Raw genomic sequence first — 23,320 nt, forward strand, 5'->3', positions numbered from 1 at the left:
TTTTGGTGATGTGCAGTGTTGTTTTAGCACCAAACATATCTTTTGGAATTATGGCCAAAAAGTTCAACCTTGTTTTCATCACACAACACACATTTTCCCACATGCTTTTGGAGACTTCCATCTTGTGTTTTTGCTAAATTTAGCCGGGCTAGGATGTTTTTCTTCGTAGGAAAAGGCTTCCATTTTGCCGCTCTACCCCATAGCCCAGACATATGAAGAATAAGGGGAAAATGGGGTCATATGTACAGCACAGCCAGTACTTGCCAGATCTTCATGCAGCTTCTTTAATGTTGCTGTAGGACTCTTGGCAGCCTCCCCATCCAGTTTTCTTCTCATCAATTTTAGAGGGACGTCAAGTTCTTGATAATGTCATTGTTGTGCCATATTGTCTTAACTTGATGACTATCTTCACTGTATTGTTATTATTATTCAGGATTTATATAGCGCCAACAGTTTACGCAGCGCTTTACAATATTAAATGGGAGACAATACAGTTATAATACAATAAAATACAAGAGGATTAAGAGGGCCCTGCTCAGAAGGCTTACAATCTAATAGGGTAGGGCAGGTGGTACCGTGTGTTTGGGCACCCCAGGTAAAAATTTGTATTAATGTGCATAACGAAGCCAAGGAAAGATGGAAAAATCTCCAAAAGGCATCAAATTACAGATTAGACATGCTTATAATATGTCAAAAAAAGTTAGATTTTATTTCCATCATTTACACTTTCAAAATGACAGAAAACAAAAAAATGGCGTCTGCCAAAGTTTGGGCACCCTGCAGAGTTAATATCTTGTACTGCCCCCTTTGGCAAGTATCACAGCTTGTAAACACTTTTTGTAGCCAGCCAAGAGTCTTTCAATTCTTGTTTGAGGTATCTTTGCCCATTCTTCCTTACAAAAGTCTTCCAGTTCTTTGAGATTTCTGGGCTGTCTGTCACGCACTGCTATTTTAAGGTCTATCCATAGATTTTCAATTATGTTGAGGTCAGGAGATTGTGAAGGCCATAGCAAAACCTTCAGCCTCTTGATGTAATCCCCCGTGGATTTTGAGGTGTGTTTAGGATCATTATCCATTTGTAGAAGCCATCCTTTCTTTAACTTCAGCTTTTTCACAGATGGCATCAAGTTACCATCCAAAATTTGCTGAAATTTTATTGAATCCATTTTTCCTTCTACTCGTGAAATGTTCCCTGTGCCACTGGCTGCAATACAACCCCAAAGCATGATTAATCCACCCCCAAGCTTAACAGTTGGACAGAGGTTCTTTTCATTAAATTCTGTGCCCTTTCTTCTCCAAACATACCTTTGCTCATTCCGGCCAAAAAGTTCTATTTTAACCTCATCGGTCCACAGAACTTGTTTCCAAAATGCATCAGGCTTGTCTATATGTTCATTTGCAAAGTTCAAATGCTGATTTTGTGGTGAGGATATAGAATAGGTTTTCTTCTGATGACTCTTCCATGAAGACCATATTTGTACAAGTATCTCTTTATAGTGGAATAGTGTACCACAACTCCAGTGTCTGCCAGATCTTTCTGGAGGGATCGTGCAGACAAACGTGGGTTTTGAATTGCTTTTCTCACAATCCTGCAAGCTGTTCTGTCTGATATTTTTCTTGGTCTTCCAGATCTTGCTTTAACTTCCACTGTTTCTGATGACTGCCATTTCTTAATTACATTCCGAACAGAGGATATCGACACCTGAAAACGCTTTGCTATCTTCTTATAGCCTTCTCCAGCTTTGTGAGCGTCAACTATTTTCAGTTTCAGTTTTCTAGACAACTGCTTAGAAGAACCCATGGTGCTGATTGTTGGGGCAAGGTCAGATGAGTCTGGGCATTTAAAACCTTTGAGATTGGCATCACCTGGTCTTTCCAGATGATGATTGAGAACAATCCATGACACTGGCAGGTCTCAGCATTGCAAAGGGATGCTATAAATTCTGCAGGGTGCCCAAACTTTTGCAGACACCATTTTTTTGTTTTCTGTAATTTTGAAAGTGTAAATGATGGAAATAAAATCTAACTTTTTTTGGCATATTATAAGAATGTCTAATCTGTAATTTGATGCCTTTTGGAGATTTTTCCATCTTTCCTTGGCTTCGTTATGCACATTAATACAATTTTTTACCTGGGGTGCCCAAACTTTCGATCCCCACTGTATATCTGCACCCTTCTCCTGACTGATACCTTTTAACAATGAGATCCCTCTGATGCTTTGGAAGCTCTCTGCGGACCATGGCTTTTGCTGTAGGATGCAACTAAGAAAATGTCAGGAAAGACCTACTAGAACAGCTGAACTTTATTTGGGGTTAATCAGAGGCACTTTAAATGATGGCAGGTGTGTACTGACTCCTATTTAACATGAGTTTGAATGTGATTGCTTAATTCTGAACACAGCTACATCCCCAGTTATAAGAGGGTGTGCACACTTATGAAACCACATTATTTAAGTTTTTCATTTTCCCCTTCAACCCCCCCCCCCCCAATATTTCAGTTTGTTTTTCAATCACATTAAAAGGTGGATAAGGTTCTGAAAATATTTTTTTTTTACATCACGGAAACCTGATATTTCAACAGGGGTGTATAGGCTTTTTATATCCATTGTAAATGTCACAGATGGTGGCCTGCCAGAACCAAAGCACAAAGATGCAAAGTCACCAGCACTCCATATAGATGTGTTTCACAGGTTTATCATGAAAATCTTCACATACAACACATCTTTTTAGAACGATGGTGACTTTGCATTTTTTTCATCTATGGGGGTGTTATTTTCCCAAAGTTGGCCATAGAGGGATCGAAAGAACCAGTCAAATTTCGATCTATGTCCGACTTTGGGAAGTAATTTTTTTATTTTTGTATGATCTACAACAAAACTCATCTCCCCAATTCTGGCAATAAGAAACGCTGTACATGCATTGTGAAGGGGCCATTAGTATCAGCGAAAAGGGAACAGACTCTGAACAATTAAAGAGATTTATCAACATGGGAAAACTATCTGTCCAGACACCAGTGCCTGCATAGCCAAATGACTGAAAATAACGTTTACATTTTTCATAATTTGTCTTGTAAAAAAAAAAAAAAAAATGGGTTGTGAATTGGCAACCTTAGCGACCATAAAAGCAGCTAATGATTCCACCGAACAGGCTGCTGTTCCAAATTTACAGGTTGACCAACAAAAAAAATGCATAAGCAGGGTAAGAAGTTTAGTCAACTTGAATCAAATTGTACGAGGACTGTTTGCACTGTAATTAGCAATAATTACTAACACATGTAAACCTTGCCTGGTACAATGGTAAACATGCCCACGGGAAAGTAATGGAGAACCTTTGGTGTCAGAGATCAGCTTAAAGTGGAACTAACTCAGTAAAACATGTTATTTTGTCCCTGCACCCTCCCTCATATACAAAAAAATAATAATACACTGTTCACCTTTGGGTTAGTTTTTGTACTGCAAGCAAGGGAGCATTTCCTGGTTTCTAGCCTAGGCCAGGCCCCACTGCCTGCTAGGATTGCTATGTCATGGTTATTCCAGAAGGCAGTGTGTTATTAGGCCACAGCTTTGCAGCTTATTTCCAGACATGCGCACAAATGCAGCAGGCATTATAGTGCCCATCTAGCAGAAGCTGCCGGTACTTAGGAATCTGTTGCGCATGCACAGATGTGCCGCCTATATCTGCCAGCTACCAAATACTTGGAAGCAACTGGCGACACAACTGCACATGCCTTTTTCTTTTAACGTGGCAGCGAGGGGCAGAAGGGAGGGCATTCTGCATGCGCAAAATGGTTCTAAAAGCTCAATGTTTTTTAACCTTCTCTGCTGCAGGATCCCCCCAGAACCCCCTTATTCTTACCTGAGCCTGATCCAATCCAGCTACGTGTACTCCCACCTCATTGGGTAGATTGCTGTCTATTAAATGCTGTGACAAGGGAGCGGGGAGGGGGGGGGGCAGGGCTGAGTTGCCCGGTCTGTGTCAATAGATGCAGACAGGGCAGCTCAGGAGTGAGCCCGCACAGATGTCCTCATGGATAGTGGCTTTTCATGGGGGCACTCATCGAAGAGGAGGGGCCTGGAGTGCCAACAGGGGGCCCCAGAACAGGAGGATCAGGGCTGCTCAGTGCAAAACCATTGCACAGAGCAGGTAAGTATACAATGTTTGTTATTTACAATTTTTTTTTTTTTAAAACAAAGGTTTTTTTTTTACTTTAAAGTAGATCTATAGGCACATTTTTTTTCTCATATTGGATAGTGTAAGGGAGGGTTATAACCCCTGTCAGATTTGTTTGGGCAATCTGTGTCCCATTGAGAGATTTACCTTCACTTCATGTCCCAAAGCCAAAACAAGAAGTGAGAGGAAATCCCTGCAAATTAAGGGAATTCCTTGGGGTCCCCCCAGCTCACCAGAACTAGTGTCCTAATTGGAAGATTTCTCTGCTATTTTCTTGGGACAACCCAAAATTTGGAACTCTAGAACTCTAAAAATAGCGCCTGCAACCCGACCTTTCACACTGAAGAGACAAAGACAGCAGCGGCTGCTTCAGGTCGGGTGTGTATACCGCTCCTGCCCATTAAAATCAATGGGACACCGCCGGCAAAGCGCCTCCCCTTTCTCAGCCGCTAGCGGGGGGTAAAGCCGCCCCACTAGCGGCCAAATTAACAGTAAATCGCCACTAAAAATAGCGGCGCTTTGCCGCCGCCGCCCCCGCCCCAGTGTGAAAGGGGCCCTAGTGTCAGAGCCCCAAGTAAGAAAAATCACAAGGAATAGTGACAGCTCCCCAATTTCATGAGACTAGTAGTCAGGGGCAGTTGTGCCTCAGATCTTACAGTGCAGATATACATTCTAGGTTGTATTCACAGGATTACAACTTAGGAACAATTACCTTGACAACATTTTCCCCATGACATAGAAAATCTTCAGCTTTTGCGCTCAGGTCCATTTTGATCTAACCATAATGTGTGCATGAGATATGTTAATACTGCATAACAGTGAAATTATGCTAATACATTTTCAGTTCTGTGGGACAACAGTTGAATAAATTGTGATCAGATAAATACATATTAATAGATTAGGCCTACACCTCCGTGATCTGGAAAACATCCCCTGATAGACAGATATAAGTCTAGTAGCTGCATTTATTTTCATACCACTAATAAATCTCATGCTCATTTACTGTGTGCTGCAATCTAACCATACGAGTTCCAGTCCCCAAGACAGTCTAATAACAGTAAAACACAGGGGTCAATGTACGCAAACATGGAAAGTGGTATGAAATGGGAGCATACACCAACTTTATTCAAACATAGTGCTAATTGATCATTACAGAATATATAACTAGTCTGCAGCAGTGGTTCTCAACCTCAGTCCTCAAGTACACCCAACGGACCATGTTTTGGGAACTTCCCTTTGAAAAAAAAAGCTCTTATCAATACCATGTCATTGATATTGATTTAAAGCAACTGTGCAAAGTAAAGGAAAACCTGAAAACATGGCCTGTTGGGGGTACTTGAGGACTGAAGTTGAGAACCACTGGCCTAACCACTGGAAAAACTGATCGTGTGTTGGCCCCATCCGACTTTTTTCCATCGGTGTAAAAAAATAGAACATGTTTACATTTTTTTGATGAAAAAAAAAAAAACAATAGGAAATTCCAATCATCTGTGTTGAACTCCATCGGACAAAAATCCGCGCATGCTCAGAATCAAGTCAACGCATGCTCGGAAGCATTGAACTTCATTTTTCTCGGCTTGTCGTAGCGTTTTACGTCACCGCATTTTGGACGGTCGGAATTTAGTCCGATAGTGTGTAGGCAAGACTGATTAAAGTCAGCTTCATCGGGATTACGACGAAAAATTCCATCGGATTTTATTCCATCAGAAATCCGATCGTGTGTACACGGCATAAGTCTTGAATCCCTCCTCTGACTAATGATTAGAAAACAGAAGCAGGTCAGATACAGTATATGTACCTTTCTCCTGAATTCCTTTGACCTCATCCCCACGTGGTTCCAAGACAAAGGGAAGGTTTAGATCTTCCGAACTCTCTAGCTGTAAGTAAATCATCTTCCTCCTGGCCCTTTCTGCAGTGACCACATAAGCAATGCTCTGGCTTTTGGTCACATGTTGGCAAGGGGAGATTTGAAGCATGCTCACAGGATTCTAGAAGAAAGGCATTTTTGACCTGGTTTTCTTCATCTGTAATTTCTTTTTGATTCTACTTAAAGCAGTAGTAAACTGGTTCCCCTGGTGGTTTAGGCCATAATGTGCAAGTATACATCACATACTAGCACATTATGTCAGACTTACCCAAGAAAAAAGGATCCCTCCAGCGGCGCCCTCTCACTGCTGACAGAGATTTCATCTTCACTTGGGTTTCCTTCCAGGTTCGTGGGCTCTGGCTGCTTGAATGGCTGAGGCGCGATGGTGTCACTTCCACGCATGCGAGCAGGAGCCACAATCGTGACACAGCACTCTGGAGACGGCATGCTCGAGTGTGCCATCCATTAATAGTACAGTGCGCTTGTATTGGTGACATCACCAGCTGCTACACATAGGAATCTCTCTTAAACAGTGCACATTTAGGAGATATTCGCTGTACCTACAGGTAAGCCATATTATAGGCCTACCTGTAGGTACAAGTCAAAAAGCGGAGTTAACTACCTCTTAAAGAAAATTTACATTAGAGCAGCTGGCACTGATGTCACCGGCAGAGACAGCAGCATGGGAGCAGAAAAGCTTCTCCTCTCATCTCTCAGGCAAGTAACCACAACCATAGTTGGATTTAAGGGGGCATTCTTTCCAGTGACCTCCAATGTAACAGGGAATTTTTCTCACTGATCACCAATGTAATTAGACCCTTTTCCTCTTATAACCACAGATTTAAAGAGGAGTTCCACCCAAGAGTGGAAATTCCGCTCATCTTATCCCCCCCCCCCCCCTCTGGTGCCACAATTGCTCCCCCGTCTTATTCCTCCCCCAGCCACCGGTCCAATGGGAGAGAGATGCGGGGCCTCGCGTATGCGCAGCAGGGTTCCCGGCGTGAAGCCAAAAGGCTACACTGCTGGGTTCCCGTACCCAGCTTCGGTTGCCGACATCGCTGGACTCCAGGACAGGTAAGTGTCCATTTATTAAAACCCAGCAGTTGCAGTAGGTGTAGCTGCTGGCTTTGAATGTGTTTTTTTTTGTTTGGTGGAACACCACTATAACCACTTAAGGACCCGCTCACGACTATATACGTCAGCACTTTAAAGATGGATATCTAGGTAACGGCAGCAGCAGCTGCTGGCACAACCGAGATATCCATCTTTTTTGTGAGCGGTCCTGTAAACGATAACGGTGGTCTCCGCAGTGGATTCGCCGCAAGATCACCGTTATCTGCGCTTACCGGAGCCGTCGGCAGTGGCAATCAGGTCCTTCCTCCTGCTTGGCTGGGATACAAGTGAGGGCAAGATGGCCCCCACCCGTCTCCATAGCATAGCAGGGCGGAAGCGACGTCAAAACGTCACTTTCGCCCATGCTTCTTAAAGGCATATTTTCCTGTTGTCATTTTTTCAAATGACAATTTTTTTTTTTTATTGCATTTTAGTCTAAATAAGAGGACCTGTCATGGTTTTTTCTATTACAAGGGATGTTTAGAAAATGGGCCCATTTTTTTTTTTACACAGAGTAAAAATTTATAAAATAAATAAGAAAACAAACATTTTTTTTTTAAAGCGCCCAGTCCCAACAAGCTTGCGCGCAGAAGCGCCTGCATATGAAATCGGTGTTCAAATCGCACAAGTGAGGTATCGCCACGATCATTAGAGCAACTCCTCTGTAACTAAGAAGATGCAACCTATATAATTTTTTTAAATGTCACCTATAGAGATTTTTAATTTTAATTTTGAAGCGTGACATGTTGGGTATCACTTTACTTATCTTTCACAATATAAAAAAAAAAAAAAAAAAAATCGGGCTAACTTTACTGTTTTCTAATTAAAAAAAGGGATTTTTTTTCCCAATAAAAGTGCTCTTGTAAGACCGCTGCGCAAATACGGTGTGACAAAAAGTATTGCAATGACCGCCATTTTATTCTTTAGGGTGTTAGAAAAATATATATATTGTTTGGGGGTTCTAAGTAATTTTTTAGCAAAAAAAAAACTGTTTTAATCTTGTAAACACCAAGTCTGAAAAACAGGCAAGGTCCTTAAGTGGTTAAGGAGGCATTTCTACTGATCAACAATCCAAGCAGGCATTCTCCAATTGACCACCACTGTAAGGGGGCACCTGCACCATTGACCATTAATTTATGGAGATCTTTTCCCACTGAAGACCACTGACTGGCCATCATTGTAACAGGGTATTTTTCCCAGTCACCACTAGGCCTGTTGCACACAGTACTTATGTTACAGCATCTGCTTTTTTGGACAAATTTCAGGCATCTGCTTTGCGTGTACTTATGCATAATAAATTCCTAGGGAAAATGAATTCATATTTATGCTCATACGCGAGTACCAGTGCAAATTACTGACCGGGAACGCAGATTTTTCTATTTTTTTTTTTTTGTTACTTAAGAATACGCAGTGCTTGTTTACGTGTCTGTGTGTACATGCACATTGTAAACGATGGGCTGCATTTTAGATCATTAAAAAAATGCTGTACTGAGCTTTTTCAAGCAAGAGGCCTTTATGTAAGAATGTATTTCTCCATTGACCACATATTCAAGAGACACAACATCGCTATCTGTATGTCCTTTAAAGAGGAAGAAAAACCTGATGGGTTTTACTTCCTCTTTGTTTGCCTGCAAAGGTAAAGCATAATAAGCTACTTTGCATCACATAGTAGCCCATTATGTGTCACTTACCTGAAACCGAAGCCTACGATGTAAGCTGGCTGTAAGTATCCATCTTCAGCCCTCTTCCTTCCGGGGGCCACTCAGTGACTGGCCGGAGTCGTGTGACGTCACTCCTGCGCATACGCGCCGGAGCCGCCAGTCACGACACGACCCCATTTACAAACGTCACAGGGTGCCCTTTATAAAGTGCGCATACGCCGAATACATCATTGTACGGGGAATTGTAAATATCTCCTAAACCGTGTAGGTTTAGGAGATATTTCCAGCACCTACAGGTAAGCTTTAATCTAGGCTCACCTGTAGGTGAAAGTGGTTGTACAAGGTGTACAACCACTTTAATTATTTTTATACCAACAGCTTACTGATCAGCTAATATACTGTGAACTGTTAATATAATTTTTAGAAAGAGTATGCCGAGACCTGAAAAAAAAAAAGTTTGCTTTAGAGTAGTGAACTCCAAAGTGCGGCCATTTGCTTATCTTTATCCGGCCCTTGGGGAACTTTTCTTCCACTGATACAAGACACTATGGGCCAGATTCATGTACAATTCCGGCGGTGTAACGTATCCCATTTACGTTACACCGCCGCAAGTTTTCAGTGCAAGTGCTTGATTCACAAAGCACTTGCCTGTAAACTTGCGGCGGCGTAGCGTAAATCCGTCCGGCGCAAGCCCGCCTAATTCAAATGGGGCGTGTATCATTTAAATTAGGAGCGTTCCCGCGCCGAACGTACTGCGCATGCTCCATTTTGTAATTTCCCGCCGTGCTTTGCGCGAAATAACGTCGCATCGACGTAATTTTTTCAACAGCGACGTGCGTTACGTCCTTTCCTATTCCCGGACGACTTACGCAAAAAAAAATTCAAAATTCGACGCGGGAACGACGGCCATACTTTAACATGGCTGGTCTAAATATAAGCCATGAAATAGCAGCCGTAACTTTACGACGGGAAAAGCCGACTAGCGATGACGTAAGAGAATGCGCGCGTAGCTTCGTGGATCGCCGTAAACAGCTAATTAGCATCCCCGACGCGGAAAACGACGCAAATTCCACCCAGCGGGCGCCAAAGTATTACACCTACGATCCGAAGGCGTACGAAGCCGTACGCCTGTCGGATCGAAGCCAGAAGCCGTCGTATCTTGGTTTGAGAATTCAAACTAAAGATACGACGCAGCAAATTTGAAAACACACCGGAGTATCAGTAGATACGCCGGCGTATTTCGACTGTGAATCTGGCCCTATTCTGCCAAATGACATGCACAACAATGGGGCACTATTCCAACCAATGATTACAACAATCAAGCACCATTCCTCCACCTCATACCAAACGTGGTGATGTTTACTTCTACTGATGTCAATTTCCACTCCTACTGGCCACAGTCTGGCCCCCTAAAGTCTGCAGGACAAAAAACTGGCCTTTTGTTTAGAAAGTTTGGAGACCCCTGCATTAGAGTATAGCCCATATGCACTGCTTTCAAACCACAATTCATGTTATCTGTTACTTACTTGGATGTTTTGGTTCCACAGCAACTCGGACAATTGGTGTGGCTTCAAAGCTAAGAGGAATGAACGGAGGACATGCTGGCGATGTAGACAATGTTGCAGACTTGAGGACAAATTCTTCCAAGCCTCCAATGCCTAACAAAATGACAAACACATTAAAAAGTCAGTTAAGGTTCTTATATATTTGTGAAGTTTCTAATGATTTTTCTATACTTTTTTTTGCAATGTTCCATACCATTCCTGTATGTGTTCCATATGTATGTACTTATTCTTAAGTAAAATGTTCATATAATCCGATTAAACAAAAAATATCAGTTAAAGCGGGGGTTCACCCGAAAAAAATGTTTTAACATTAGATTGAGGCTAATTGTGGGAAGCACAATCGGGTTTTTTTTTTAAATCAATGCAGTACATAGCGTTTTAGAGATAGATGTTCTCCGCGGCTTCCGGGTATGGTCTGCGGGACTGTGCGTTCCTATTTGATTGACAGCCTTCCGACCGTCGCATACAGCGCGTCACGAGTTGCCGAAAGAAGCCGAACGTCGGTGCGTGTCTATACGGCGCCTGCGCACCGATGTTCGGCTACTTTCGGCAACTTGTGACGCGCTGTATGCGACGGTCGGAAGGCTGTCAATCAAATAGGAACGCCCAGTCCCGCAGACCATACCCGGAAGCCGCGGAGAAGATCTATCTCTAAAACGGTAAGTACTGCATTGATTTAAAAAAAGCCCCCACCTGATTGTGCTTCCCACAATTAGCCTCAATCTAATGTTAAAAATTTGTTTTTCGGGTGAACCCCCGCTTTAAGGAAAGACCGATCAATTAGATATGCACGTTAAGGTCAGGTTCACAATAGCGAGATTTTTGATGCAACCTTGAGTCACCCAGAATCCCATGGCTTTGGAAATGGTATTGTTTTCAATGGTGTCCATTGACATCAATGCAGCATGACTGCGATACGAGATTGGAGAAGGGTTCTTTACTACTTAAGTGCGATGCAGGGTGCGCTTTATTTTTTTTGCAAAACTATTCTCCCATTTACAAAGTAGTAGTAATAGCAGTAGTACTATTAGTAGTTAAAATTGCATCCAAAAATGCACAGCACTGAAACTGCATGAGAATTGCACAGCATTTAAACCAATATCACACAGCACCTGCAATGCATAATTACATTCAAAACTCATAACACTAATGTAAATCAGGCTTTACTGCATAATGAACCCCGCTGTTTAAATGCTCACAAAACTGGTGATTGTAGTCTAAGCTACTACAGTAAACCTCATACTTCTGGTTAATGAAATGTATGTATTTATTCTCTTTCCCCAATGGTTTATGGCTGAGACCAGCTGAGTCCAATCACAGTACAGATTCCTGTGTATACACAGAGCAGTGATCTGGCTGTTCCTTCTCCCTGCAAAGCAGAGAGAAAAAAACTGCCAGATCTTTTAGTAAAATTGGCACACATTACATTTCTCTACATCCACTGCTCAGTTACAGCTGGATTAGCAACAAACAATTTAATATACCATTTTTATTATATGACATTATAATCAATCATTGAGCAGTTATCTTTAAAAATCACGTTACAGACCAATATCGCATTTGGCTATGAGGAGAGGCGCTTGCACTGAGCCTAGTGAACATCTGCATAGGCTTCCAACCACAAAAATGGAGAGCTGAGATCGACTAGGAGTCTTCTAGCCTGTCAATCACATGATGCTACAACAGTGGGTAGCTCAGCCAGAGAGTGAGATTCCTGGATCCACCTACTACAGCAAGCGGGGGTGTAATTAAGTCATCAATCGCTACAAAGAACTACAGCGGGGAAGTGACAAGATTGGTGGCAAAGGAGAAAGCGGAAATAGTGACCACTGGTCTTATAATGTGTATGATAAGCACCCTCCCCGGCACAAATTTTCAGCTGCTGTTATGGCGTGTGTTGGAGAGCTTGTTAGAAGTGACTCTGCTGATAACAGAGCAGCAGAAAGACACAGAACTTAGAGCTTTATAGAGAGATAAACACTACAGCCCGGATTCAGATACAAGATACGACGGCGTATCTCCTGATACGCCGTCGTATCTCTGAGTGCGGGCCGTCGTATCTATGCGCCCGATTCAGAGAATCAGTTACGCATAGATTTCCCCAAGATCCGACCAGCGTAAGTGTCTTACACCGTCGTATCTTAGGCTGCATATTTCCGCTGGCCGCTAGGTGGCGCTTCCGTATAGTTACGCAAGGAATATGCTAATTAGGTATTTACGCCGATTCAGAAACGTACGTCCCACCGGCGCATTTTTTACGTCGTTTACGTAAGCCTATTTTCGGCGTATAGTTACCCCTGCTATATGAGGCGTAGCTAATGTTAAGTATGGACGTCGTTCCCGTGCCGTGTTTTGAAAATGTTACATTGTTTGCGTAAGTCGTTCGCGAATAGGGCTGGACGTCATTTACGTTGAATCCAATACGTCCTTGCGGCGTACTTTGGAGCAATGCACACTGGGATATTTCACGGACGGCGCATGCGCCGTTAAAAAAAAACGTCAAAAACGCGGGGTCATCTTAAATTTAAATAAAACACGCTCACAACATCCCCATTTGAATTAGGCGGGCTTACGCCGCCACACATACATTACGCCGCCGTAACTAAGGGCGCAAGTTCTTTCTGCATACGGAACTTGCGCCCAAAGTTACAGCAGCGTAATGTATCAAAGATACGTTCCGCCCGCAGATAGATAGAGAATTCTATCTGAATCGGGGCCTACAGATATATATATATGCCTAGGTCAAATTGCATGAATGGAGTTTACAACCACTTTAAAGAAATTAATCAAATTGATAAAACATTTTTTTATTTTAAATAACTATTGCTCAGATATGCCATTCAGGGCTTTGTCACTCGAGCTTTCAGATTCCCCCTGTGGATTACCTGATGTACAATTCGGGATACACTAAATTAGTCACCACTTTCTACAGTTACCTGGAGGATGCGGGGTCTAACCTTTTCATGGCTTTGCACCGGAAAGGTCTCTCATATATTTCAGCTCTCATGAAAAAAGAATTGGAAAAGGCCACAGAGATCTCTTTCAAGACATGAGTAACACTGAGAAACTAACTGACTTCAAATGTATCCACAATTTTCATTACATACGTGCTAAATTATCTTGAACAGGACTTGAGGCACTGGCCTCTTTCCCCCATTGTGGGGAAAGCTCTGCTGACCTTCTACGTATGTTTTAGTCATGTTCTGCTTATTTCACTTTCTGGAATAATCTATTTACTTTTATGGACACTACTCTGAACCTCCCAGGTTCCTAAAACTCCAGAGGGTATTCTTACTGGGTATTCGTAATGTTTTTGTACTGCTGACTCACAGTCGTATTATGGTTCACCTGATACTCTTAAGGCCGATCAGACTTTTTGACAACTTTCCGACGGACGTGTTTTATCAGACAATCCGACCGTATGTATGCAGCATCAGACAATTGTTTTCAGTTTTTCAACAAACAAATGTTCGCTGTGCATGCTCTCAAACTTTCCGGCAACACATGTCCGATGGAGCATAATCGTGTGAATGAATGAATGACTTGTATAGCGCTACTCATGCGAACTGAATCCCCTCTGGGCGCTTTTTCCAGCCAGAGTCTGCTTGGCTGGTGCGGTCATTTTACCCCGTAGGATCGTGACACGCTTGGGACACACAGTCATACACACAGATATACATATATATACTGGGCCAATTTGGACAAGATCCAATTTAGCTACCAGCATGTCTTTGGAGTGTGGGAGGAAACCGGAGTACCCGGAGGAAACCCACGCAGGCACAGGGAGAACATGCAAACTCCAGGCAGATGGTGTCGGGGTTCGAACCAGCAACCCTTTTGCTGCTAGGCGAAAGTGCTACTCACTGCACCACTGTGCTGCCACAGTCCATCAGCCTTAAGTCCAAAGTTCAAAACGAGCATGCTCAGAACCAATGCTAAAGATCAGACAACAATAGCAGAAGTTGCCCAAAGGGTGGCGGTAAAGCGCTGAAAAACCATGCGGTTTGGTCAATGTTGGCTGAAAAAGTTCTGCCATGTGTATGCATACCAAGTTCACGGCCAACACCCCTTCGGACCGAAATCCACAGAAAAGTCCAACGGAAGTCTGATCGTGTGTATGAGGCTTTATGCTCGCAAAGGTCATTCATTCTGTTGAATTGAAAAAATGCCAACCATTCTACGGTAGAGCAGATTTATCATCTGGTGAACGCTGCTTTACCTAAATACTAATTGATTTATATGGGTAGAACTTGCGCCAAAAAAATCGACCAACAGTTTATGGTTTTGTTACACTGCTGATGAATGTTTCTGTTTTGCCATGTATGAATGTGTGTGCTTGATTATTCTTTCAAAATCCTGTACACCGTCCTATGTAAGACGACTGTAATTTCTTGGGTTTTGTGACGTCTTTCCTTGCCTCAGGACATTATGTGGTGGCCATGGCTTATTTTGCTTTATTTTTCTTTTATATGCCTTAAAGATTTGTTTTAAAAAAACAAATAAAAAAGATTGGTAAGCTGAAATATATTACATTTATGTTTATGGCTTTAATACCACTTTAGGTCATAAAACCTGAAAAGACAACAGAATTATCAGAAAACCAAGGAGCATGTCTGGCCAGTTGCTGGGACGTTCAAATCTTTTTTTTCTCTGTTAGCTTTGTGCAGAGATGCAAAGGGATTTTAAACTAAACATCTCTTAAAGCGGAGTTCCAACCACAATTAGCATTTTTTAAATGTATGTCCTTTCATCCTGCGTTTTTATAATATAAATCTGGTCACTTACTATTTTACAATCCGCCGCCGATTCGCATAGATATTCAAAAAAGATAGTTTATAAAACTATATCTAAACCGTTGTCATTTTGCTTGTGGGCGTTGTGAAGCCTACAGGCACTTACTTCCTGGAAGTCTTGGATGGGGAGTGATAATTGGACAGTGCACTGCATCCTGGGAAATGATGACACACATTTCCCAGGAGCATTAGAGGGAGATGATGTCAGAATCCTAGGTGGTTTCAAAGGCAGATTTTGTGGGACCGCATAGCAACAGGCATTTCCAGATGAGTAAAAAAAAAAAAAAAATATTTTTTTGATGGAACCTCCACTTTAAAGCGGATGTGCCATGGGGAAAAAATATTAAAAGCCAGCAGCTACAAATACTGCAGCTGCTGACTTTTAATATTAGGACACTTACCTGTCCTGGAGTCCAGCGCTGATCGCAGCAGAGCACGAGCGATCGCTCATCTCTCTGCTGCTCCCCCCCGCCATCCACGCTGAGGGAACCAGGAAGTGAAGCGCTGCGGCTTCACTGCCCGGTTCCCTACGGCGCATGCGCGAGTCGCGCTGCGCCCGCCGATTGGCTCACACGCTGTGTGCTGGGAGCCGAGTGTTCCCAGCACACAACGGGCGACAGACGGGAAGTCAGAAAAACCCGTCTTTTGCCCGTAGCGTGTGGCCGGAAGTGGGTGCAAATACCTGTCTTTAGACAGGTATCTGCACCCCCCTCCCCCCTGAAAGGTGTCAAATGTGACACCGGAGGGGGGGAGGGTTCCGATCAGCGGGACTCCACTTTAGGGTGGAGAACCGCTTTAAGAAAAGGAAACAAAATAATAGTTCTAAAGGAGCAGATCATAGATTGAAAAGTGGGTTTGATACAGGTGGCTAATATTCCTCCTGGAGGATTCTCAGTAGTAAGAACCTTTGCTACTTGGAAATCCATATTATCACTCCAGTGTATATGTGTTCACGATCTTCAGACAGCCTCGTATTTCAGCATACATTCTTGCTCTGACTAACAGTATGATAAATAAGTTGTTTATTTACATTTCCAGCAAAAACCTCCCAAGTCCCGTATATTAAATTACTTCGGTGCCCATGAGTCACACAGTTTTTAGACCAGGATATCAATGACTGTTAAAGGATGAACATTCTTGGAAACGAGGAGGACATTTCTGTGAAATACAGACTGCAGGTACAAGTCATCCAGTCTCGTGCTATTTTATTACTCTTAAGCACAGCATGAGTTGCTATTAAAGGAAATGTATAAAGTTGTCAATATAAAATAAAAAATAGCGTACAATCCCATATACCCAATTCTATACCCACAGTTGATCCAGAGGAAGGCGAAAACCCCCAGCAAAGCATGATCCAATTTGCTACAGCAGGGAAAAAATTCCTTCCTGATCCCCCGAGAGGCAATCGGATACACTAGGTAACAATACAATATGACTACCGCCATGTACCTACTGTATAATTACAAACTAAACACAGGAACTAGATTGATACAATATTGACCGTTGTCAATATTTTTTCGATATACATGTAAAGGAAATCAGTTTTATGATAATAATCATATGAAAGTTTTATCAATCTAGTTCCTGTGTTTAGTTTGTAATTATACACTGGGTACATGGGGGTAGTCATATTGGATTGTTACCCAGTGTATCAAGGGAAAATCCGATTGCCTCTCGGGGGATCAGGAAGGAATTTTTTCCCTGCTGTAGCAAATTGGATCATGCTTTGCTGGGGGTTTTCGCCTTCCTCTGGATCAACTGTGGGTATAGAATTGGGTATATGGGATTGTACGATATTTTTTATTTTATTTATTTATGGTTGAACTAGATGGACTTGTGTCTTTTTTCAACCTGACTATGTAACATAGCACAGGCTCTTTCTTCCTGCTCTGCAGTGCTACACAATGGTCATGCTTAAAGAAAAAAATAAAAAGGAATCCCTGCCTATACTTACCACTGCTCCAGCGAAGTGGCGTCCATGAGCTCCCTCACTGGTGCTGTTAACTTTCTCCAGCTTCTTTGCAGGTGTGTGTCTTTTGTCATCTTGATTGGCTTGATTGGCTAGTGTGGGAGGCAATGACTTGCCTCCCACACATGTGCACGGAATGTACACAGAGTTGCACATGCACAGCTCAACAAACAGCAAGGACGTGCAGTGAGGTGGTCAGTGGCTGGTAAGGCACTGGCTAGTATCAGAGCCAGATACACACAGGTTACAAGTTCACAAGTATTTGATTCTTATTATGTAAGCGATTGCAGTTCTACTAGTTATACTCATTTGACAAAAAATATTTACAAACGCTGTCTGTTTAAGATGTAATGTTTGGGGGTGCTGAGTAATTTTCTAGCAAAAAAACGATGATTTTTACATGTAGGGGAGACGTGTCAAATGTGGCCTGAGTGGCATGTGGTTAAAAACCATAAGTAATATACAAATAATAATTATATATTGTTTTTAAGGTAATTTACTATATTTTCAAAAACTGTGGGTAGAACTGGGTAGAACTTGCGGCAAAAAAATCGACCAAAATATGGCAACCATGGCTCAATGCTTCTGCTTCCCACTGGGCAGAGGCTTCCATATCCTAATTGTCTAGTTTCCCCCCCTCCCCCTCCTCTGTAATCTTCAACAGTTTATGGTTTTGTTACACTGCTGATGAATGTTTCTGTTTTGCTATGTATGAATGTGTGTGCTTGATTATTCTTTCAAAATCCTGTACACCATCCTATGTAAGACGGCTGTAATTTCTTGGGTTTTGTGACGTCTTTCCTTGCCTCGGGACATTATGTGGTGGCCATGGCTTATTTTGCTTTATTTTTCTTTTATATACCTTAAAGATTTGTTTTAAATAAACAAATAAAAAAGATTGGTAAGCTGAAATATATTACATTTATGTTTTTGGCTTTAATACCACTTTAGGTCATAAAACCTGAAAAGACAACAGAATTATCAGAAAACCAAGGAGCATGTCTGGCCAGTTGCTGGGACGTTCACAAAATCTTTTTTTTCTCTGTTAGCTTTGTGCAGAGATGCAAAGGGATTTTAAACTAAACATCTCTTAAGAAAATGAAACAAAATAATAGTTATAAAGGAGCAAATCATAGATGATTGAAAAGTGGGTTTGATGCAGGTGGCTAATATTCCTCCTGGAGGATTCTCAGTAGTAAGAACCTTTGCTACTTGGAAATCCATATTATCACTCCAGTGTATATGTGTTCACGATCTTCAGACAGCCTCGTATTTCAGCATACATTCTTGCTCTGACTAGCAGTATGATAAATAAGTTGTTTATTTACATTTCCAGCAAAAACCTCCCAAGTCCCATATATTAAATTACTTCAGTGCCCATGAGTCACACAGTTTTTAGACCAGGATATCAATGACTGTTAAAGGATGAACATTCTTGGAAACGAGGAGGACATTTCTGTGAAATACAGACTGCAGGTGTCTGTAGTTGTGAGCACTCTTCAGTAGCAAGGGTGCTTCTATCTTCTCCCAGTTTTTCCTTCCGGTTCAGACTCTTCAGTCACTTAATTGGCCAGGCCGCAACCATTCCTGCGCATTCACACAGGGACAGGCACCTGCACCTCACATCAACAGCATAGAGGGGACAGGCACCTAATTCATGGATAGGTAAACTCCAATGTAGTAAACACTTGAGGGTAAGTGACAAATCACTTGGATTACAAAACTACTTCCCCCCAAAAAATAAAAAAAATAAAATAACAAAGAAAACAAACATACTGCGCTGTAAATTAAACATATTTTTTTACATTATTAAGACTTAAACATTATGTATAGAAATTAGTGAGCACCTTGTTGCTATAGAAAGCAGAGGTGACAATGGATGGCCTTAACATAGAAAAAGGTGAAAAACTAGGCCAAATGTACCACCCCAAGCACTGGTGCCTTCAGTCTAAAAAATCTTTAGTTGACATACCAATTTCTTTATACCAAGTAATACTGTTCAAGCTGTGCCATAATTATTTGTATAATGCAATACACTATGTCCGGCTTGAATTCCCCTTGAAGCCCCCAATTTGACCATATTTGGATATACTAACTTTCTTTTGACAAGTTGCATTATTTTAAGGGTTCCAAAACCGAACCACAAAAAATGCAGGACCATTGGAAGGTTTACAAAAAAGCTGAGCAATATATGTATAAAAGCTTCTTGAAAGCAATACAAATATCTGCTCTACAAAGCTCAACAACGTCCTATGTACAGCAGCAGAAATGCCAAAAAGACAACATAGGAGGCCATATCTAGAATATGTCTTATACTTGATAGTTATACTTTATGTCTCATACTTTAAATATGTCTGCTTTGAAATCATGACATCATTTAACAAGACTGAATGCTGTTCACCGAGGACATGACCTTGAGATGACAGAAGTATGAGAAACCCTTACTATACAGATTATCACACACACTAAGTGGGCTGACTCATGCGAAACAACGAGTAAGGAAGACTTTTTTTTTCTTCAGGCATACAACTATGGCAAGAATGACCCAGTGTGAAAGACTGGTATCTGGTATAGAAATAGTTAATACCATAAAACCTGGCATGGCTGAGCTGAAACAGCTCTCACGACACAGTCAATATTTACTTGCCCTATATCCCTCCACCTACTCGCTCGCTCCACCAATTATTATTGGAACGCAACACAAATTTACAGCAAGAAGTGAACAATTAAAATGCCACTAAAATAAGTGGACAGAGAAAAGTGACCATTTGAAATGAAAAAACCTGTGGTAAAGGGGTATATGTAAATATAGATTAGTCTTCCTTGCCCAGACTTCAGAAATGCAACGTTCGAAGTTTCCTATGTTCTCTGCAGAAAAACGATGCTTGTTAATTTATACATTTGTAATGTATTGTCAATGCACAACAGAATCTATTTTTCATGTACTCTTCTATTTTTTAGTACACTTTTGGTTTGTTCCTTAGATTCAACACAGTAGCATGTTATAATTAATTTTAGGTAGATATAAACCCAAAAGCTCATATTCTTTAACCACTTGCCAACCGCCGCATGTATATATATGTCGGCAGAATGGCATGGCTGCGCAAAGGGACGTACCTGTACGTCCCTTTGAAATTCATTTTGTGATTAAAATAATATATACCTTTATATACCATTAAGGTTCTTAAAGCCCAGTATCACGCCACTGTGTATAATATCTCTGCAGCCTACAACATTGTAGCAGTGTGTATAGGAAAAGTCTCATGCAAACATAATAAAGCATAAAGGAACACTAGCAAAATATATTAGCAGAAAATAGTTTTAGTAGTAGAATGAAATATAGTAGATTGAATAAATATCATACAATGCCTTGTAAAAGTATTCATCCCCCTTTTTCCACATTGTGTCATGTTATAGCCAAAAACATAAATGTAGTTTATTTGGATTTGGATTTTAATGCGATAGACCAGTGTTTCTCAACTCCAGTGCCTTGAGCACCCCAACAGGTCATGTTTTCAGGCTTTCCATTAATTTGCACAAATGGTTTGATCAGTTTCACTGCCTTAGTAATTACCACAGCCGTGTCATCTGAGGGAAATCCTGAAAACATGACCTGTTGGGGCGCCTTGAGGACTGGAGTTGAGAAACACTGCGATAGACCAACACAAAGTGGCACATAGATGTGAACTGGAAGGAAAATAAAAAATGGTTTTCAACATTTTTTTAAAAAATATGTGAAAAGTGTGGCGTGCATTTGTATTCAGCCCCCTTTACTCTGATACCCCTAACTAAAATTTAGTGGAGCCAATTGCCTTCAGGAGTCACCTAATTAGTAAATAGAGTCCACTTGTGTGTAATTTATTCTCAGTATAAATACAACTGTTCTGTAAAACCCTCAGAGGTTTGTTGGAGAACCTTAGTGAAAACACAGCATCATGAAGGCCAGGGAGACAGGTCGGGGATAAAGTTGTGGAAAAGTTTAAAGCCGGGTTAGGTTATTAAAAAATATCTCAAGCTTTGAACATCTCATGGAGCACTGTTCATCATCCAAAAATGGAAAGAGCATGGCACAACTGCAAACCTACCAAGACATGGCCGTCCACCTAAACTGAATGGCCAGGCAAGGAGAGCATTAATCAGAGAAGCAGCCGAGAGGCCCATGGTAACTCTGGAGGAGCTGCAGAGATCCACAGCTCAGGTGGGAGAATCTGTCCACAGGACAACTATTAGTTGTGCTCTCCACAAATCTGGCCTTTATGGAAGAGTGGCAAGAAGAAAGCCATTATTGAAAGAAATCCATAAGAAGTCTTATTTGCGCAAAGCCATGTGGGGGACAGAGAAAACATGTGAAAGAAGGTGCTCTGGTCAGACAAGACCAAAATTTAACTTTTTGGCCTAAAAGTAAAACGCTATGTGTGACAGAAAACTAACACTGCACTTCACCCTGAACAGGCCATCCCCACCGTTAAACATGGTGGCGGCAGCATCATGTTGTGGGGATGCTTTTTTTCAGCAGGGACAGGGAAGCTGGTCAGAGTTGATGGGAAGATGGATGGAGCCAAATATAGGGCAATTTTCAAGGAAACCTGTTAAGAGTCTGCAAAAGACTTCAGTGGAGATTCACCTTCCAGCAGTACAACAACACTAAACATACAGCCAGAGCTACAATGGAATGGTTTAGATTAAAACATATTCATGTGTTATAATGGCCCAGATATAGTCCTTAAGCTATTTTGCAAAGAAGAATGGGAAAAATGTTCATTTTCTAGATGTGCCAAGTTGGTAGAGACATACCCAAAAAGCCTTACAGCTGTAATTACAGCACTTAAACTCCCAATAAAATACATTTACGTTTTTGGTTGAAACATGACAAAATTTGGAAAATTTGAGGAAGTATAAATACTTTTTTGAAGGCATTTTAAACAGAAAAAAACACATAAAATAAATAAAAAAACTGCAAGCCTAGGTGATTGTAACTGATAAATCACAAATATGTGATGTGCATATTCTCCTGTAAAAATTGAGCTTAACCCCACTCTTCTTTCTTGTTGATCCATTAACCACTTGTCTACCAGTGCCGTTTATGAATGGAGGCTAATAAAATGGGTAGACTGTGCTTAGTACTGTTAATCCGACTGTGGAAGTGACTTAGGCAGCTATAAAGCAACCCAATTACTCCTATCCCCTCCACCGTAGGTACTGCTTAGCCTCCGCCAGACTATCTCTCCAATGTATCCTGGACTCCACTGCTCCTCCTGCAGGCATGATAAGTGTTGACGGGTGGAATGAAGGGAGATCAGCAAAAATTTGCTCACTGAACTACCCTCCAGTGAATGAACATATATTACATCACTTCTGTGTTCAGCGCTGTCAATTCCCCACTGCTGTGGCCAGGGAAGAAGAGGCTAAAATGCATGATCTGTGCTTTATCAGTTTTATTGGGGGTCAATAGGTAAAATAAAGGGTCTAATAGACCCTTTAGGTCTCCTTAACCACTTAAGCCCCGGACCATTACGCTGGTCAAAGACCAGGGCACTTTTTGCGATTCGGCACTGCGTCGCTTTAACTGACAATTGCGCGGTTGTGCGACGTGGCTCCCAAACAAAATTTACGTCCTTTTTTTCCTACAAATAGAGCTTTCTTTTGGTGGTATTTGATCACCTCTGCAGTTTTTATTTTTTGCGCTATAAACAAAAAGCGACAATTTAAAAAAAAAATCTATATTTTTAACTTTTTGCTATAATAAATATCCCCAAAAAATATATATAAAAAACTTTTTTTTCCCTCAGTTTAGGCCGATACCTATTCTTCTAAAAAAAAAAACTGGTAAAAAAAATTGCAATAAGCAATTGATCGGTTTGCGCAAAAGTTATAGCGTCTACAAAATAGGGCATAGTTTTATGGCATTTTTATTAATATTTTTTTTTTACTAGTATTGGCGGCGATCAGTGATTTTTATCTTGACTGTGACATTATGGCGGACACCTTTGACACATTTTTGGGACCATTGTCATTTTTTACAGCAATCGGTGCTATAAAAATGCACCGATTACTGTGAAAATGACACTGGCAGTGAAGGGGTTAACCACTAGTTGGCGCTGTAGGGGTTACATTTTCCCTAGGGAGTGATTCTTACTGTTAGGGGGAGTGGCTACATGTGACACGTCACTGATGACCGTTCCC

General features: G+C 41.5%; 1 protein-coding gene across 1 annotated transcript in view; it reads right to left on the reverse strand.

Annotated features, from left to right (window-relative positions):
* EFL1 (elongation factor like GTPase 1) overlaps nt 1–23,320 on the reverse strand; it is a 623,792-nt gene that overhangs the window by 113,363 nt on the left and 487,109 nt on the right. Inside the window, exon 16 of the mRNA XM_040342558.1 lies at nt 10,337–10,468. Coding sequence (XP_040198492.1) covers nt 10,337–10,468 — 132 coding nt within the window. The remainder of the gene's footprint in view (nt 1–10,336; nt 10,469–23,320) is intronic.

This window comes from Rana temporaria, chromosome 3 (genome assembly GCF_905171775.1).
Source record: "Rana temporaria chromosome 3, aRanTem1.1, whole genome shotgun sequence".
Classification (NCBI taxonomy): Eukaryota; Metazoa; Chordata; class Amphibia; order Anura; family Ranidae; genus Rana; species Rana temporaria.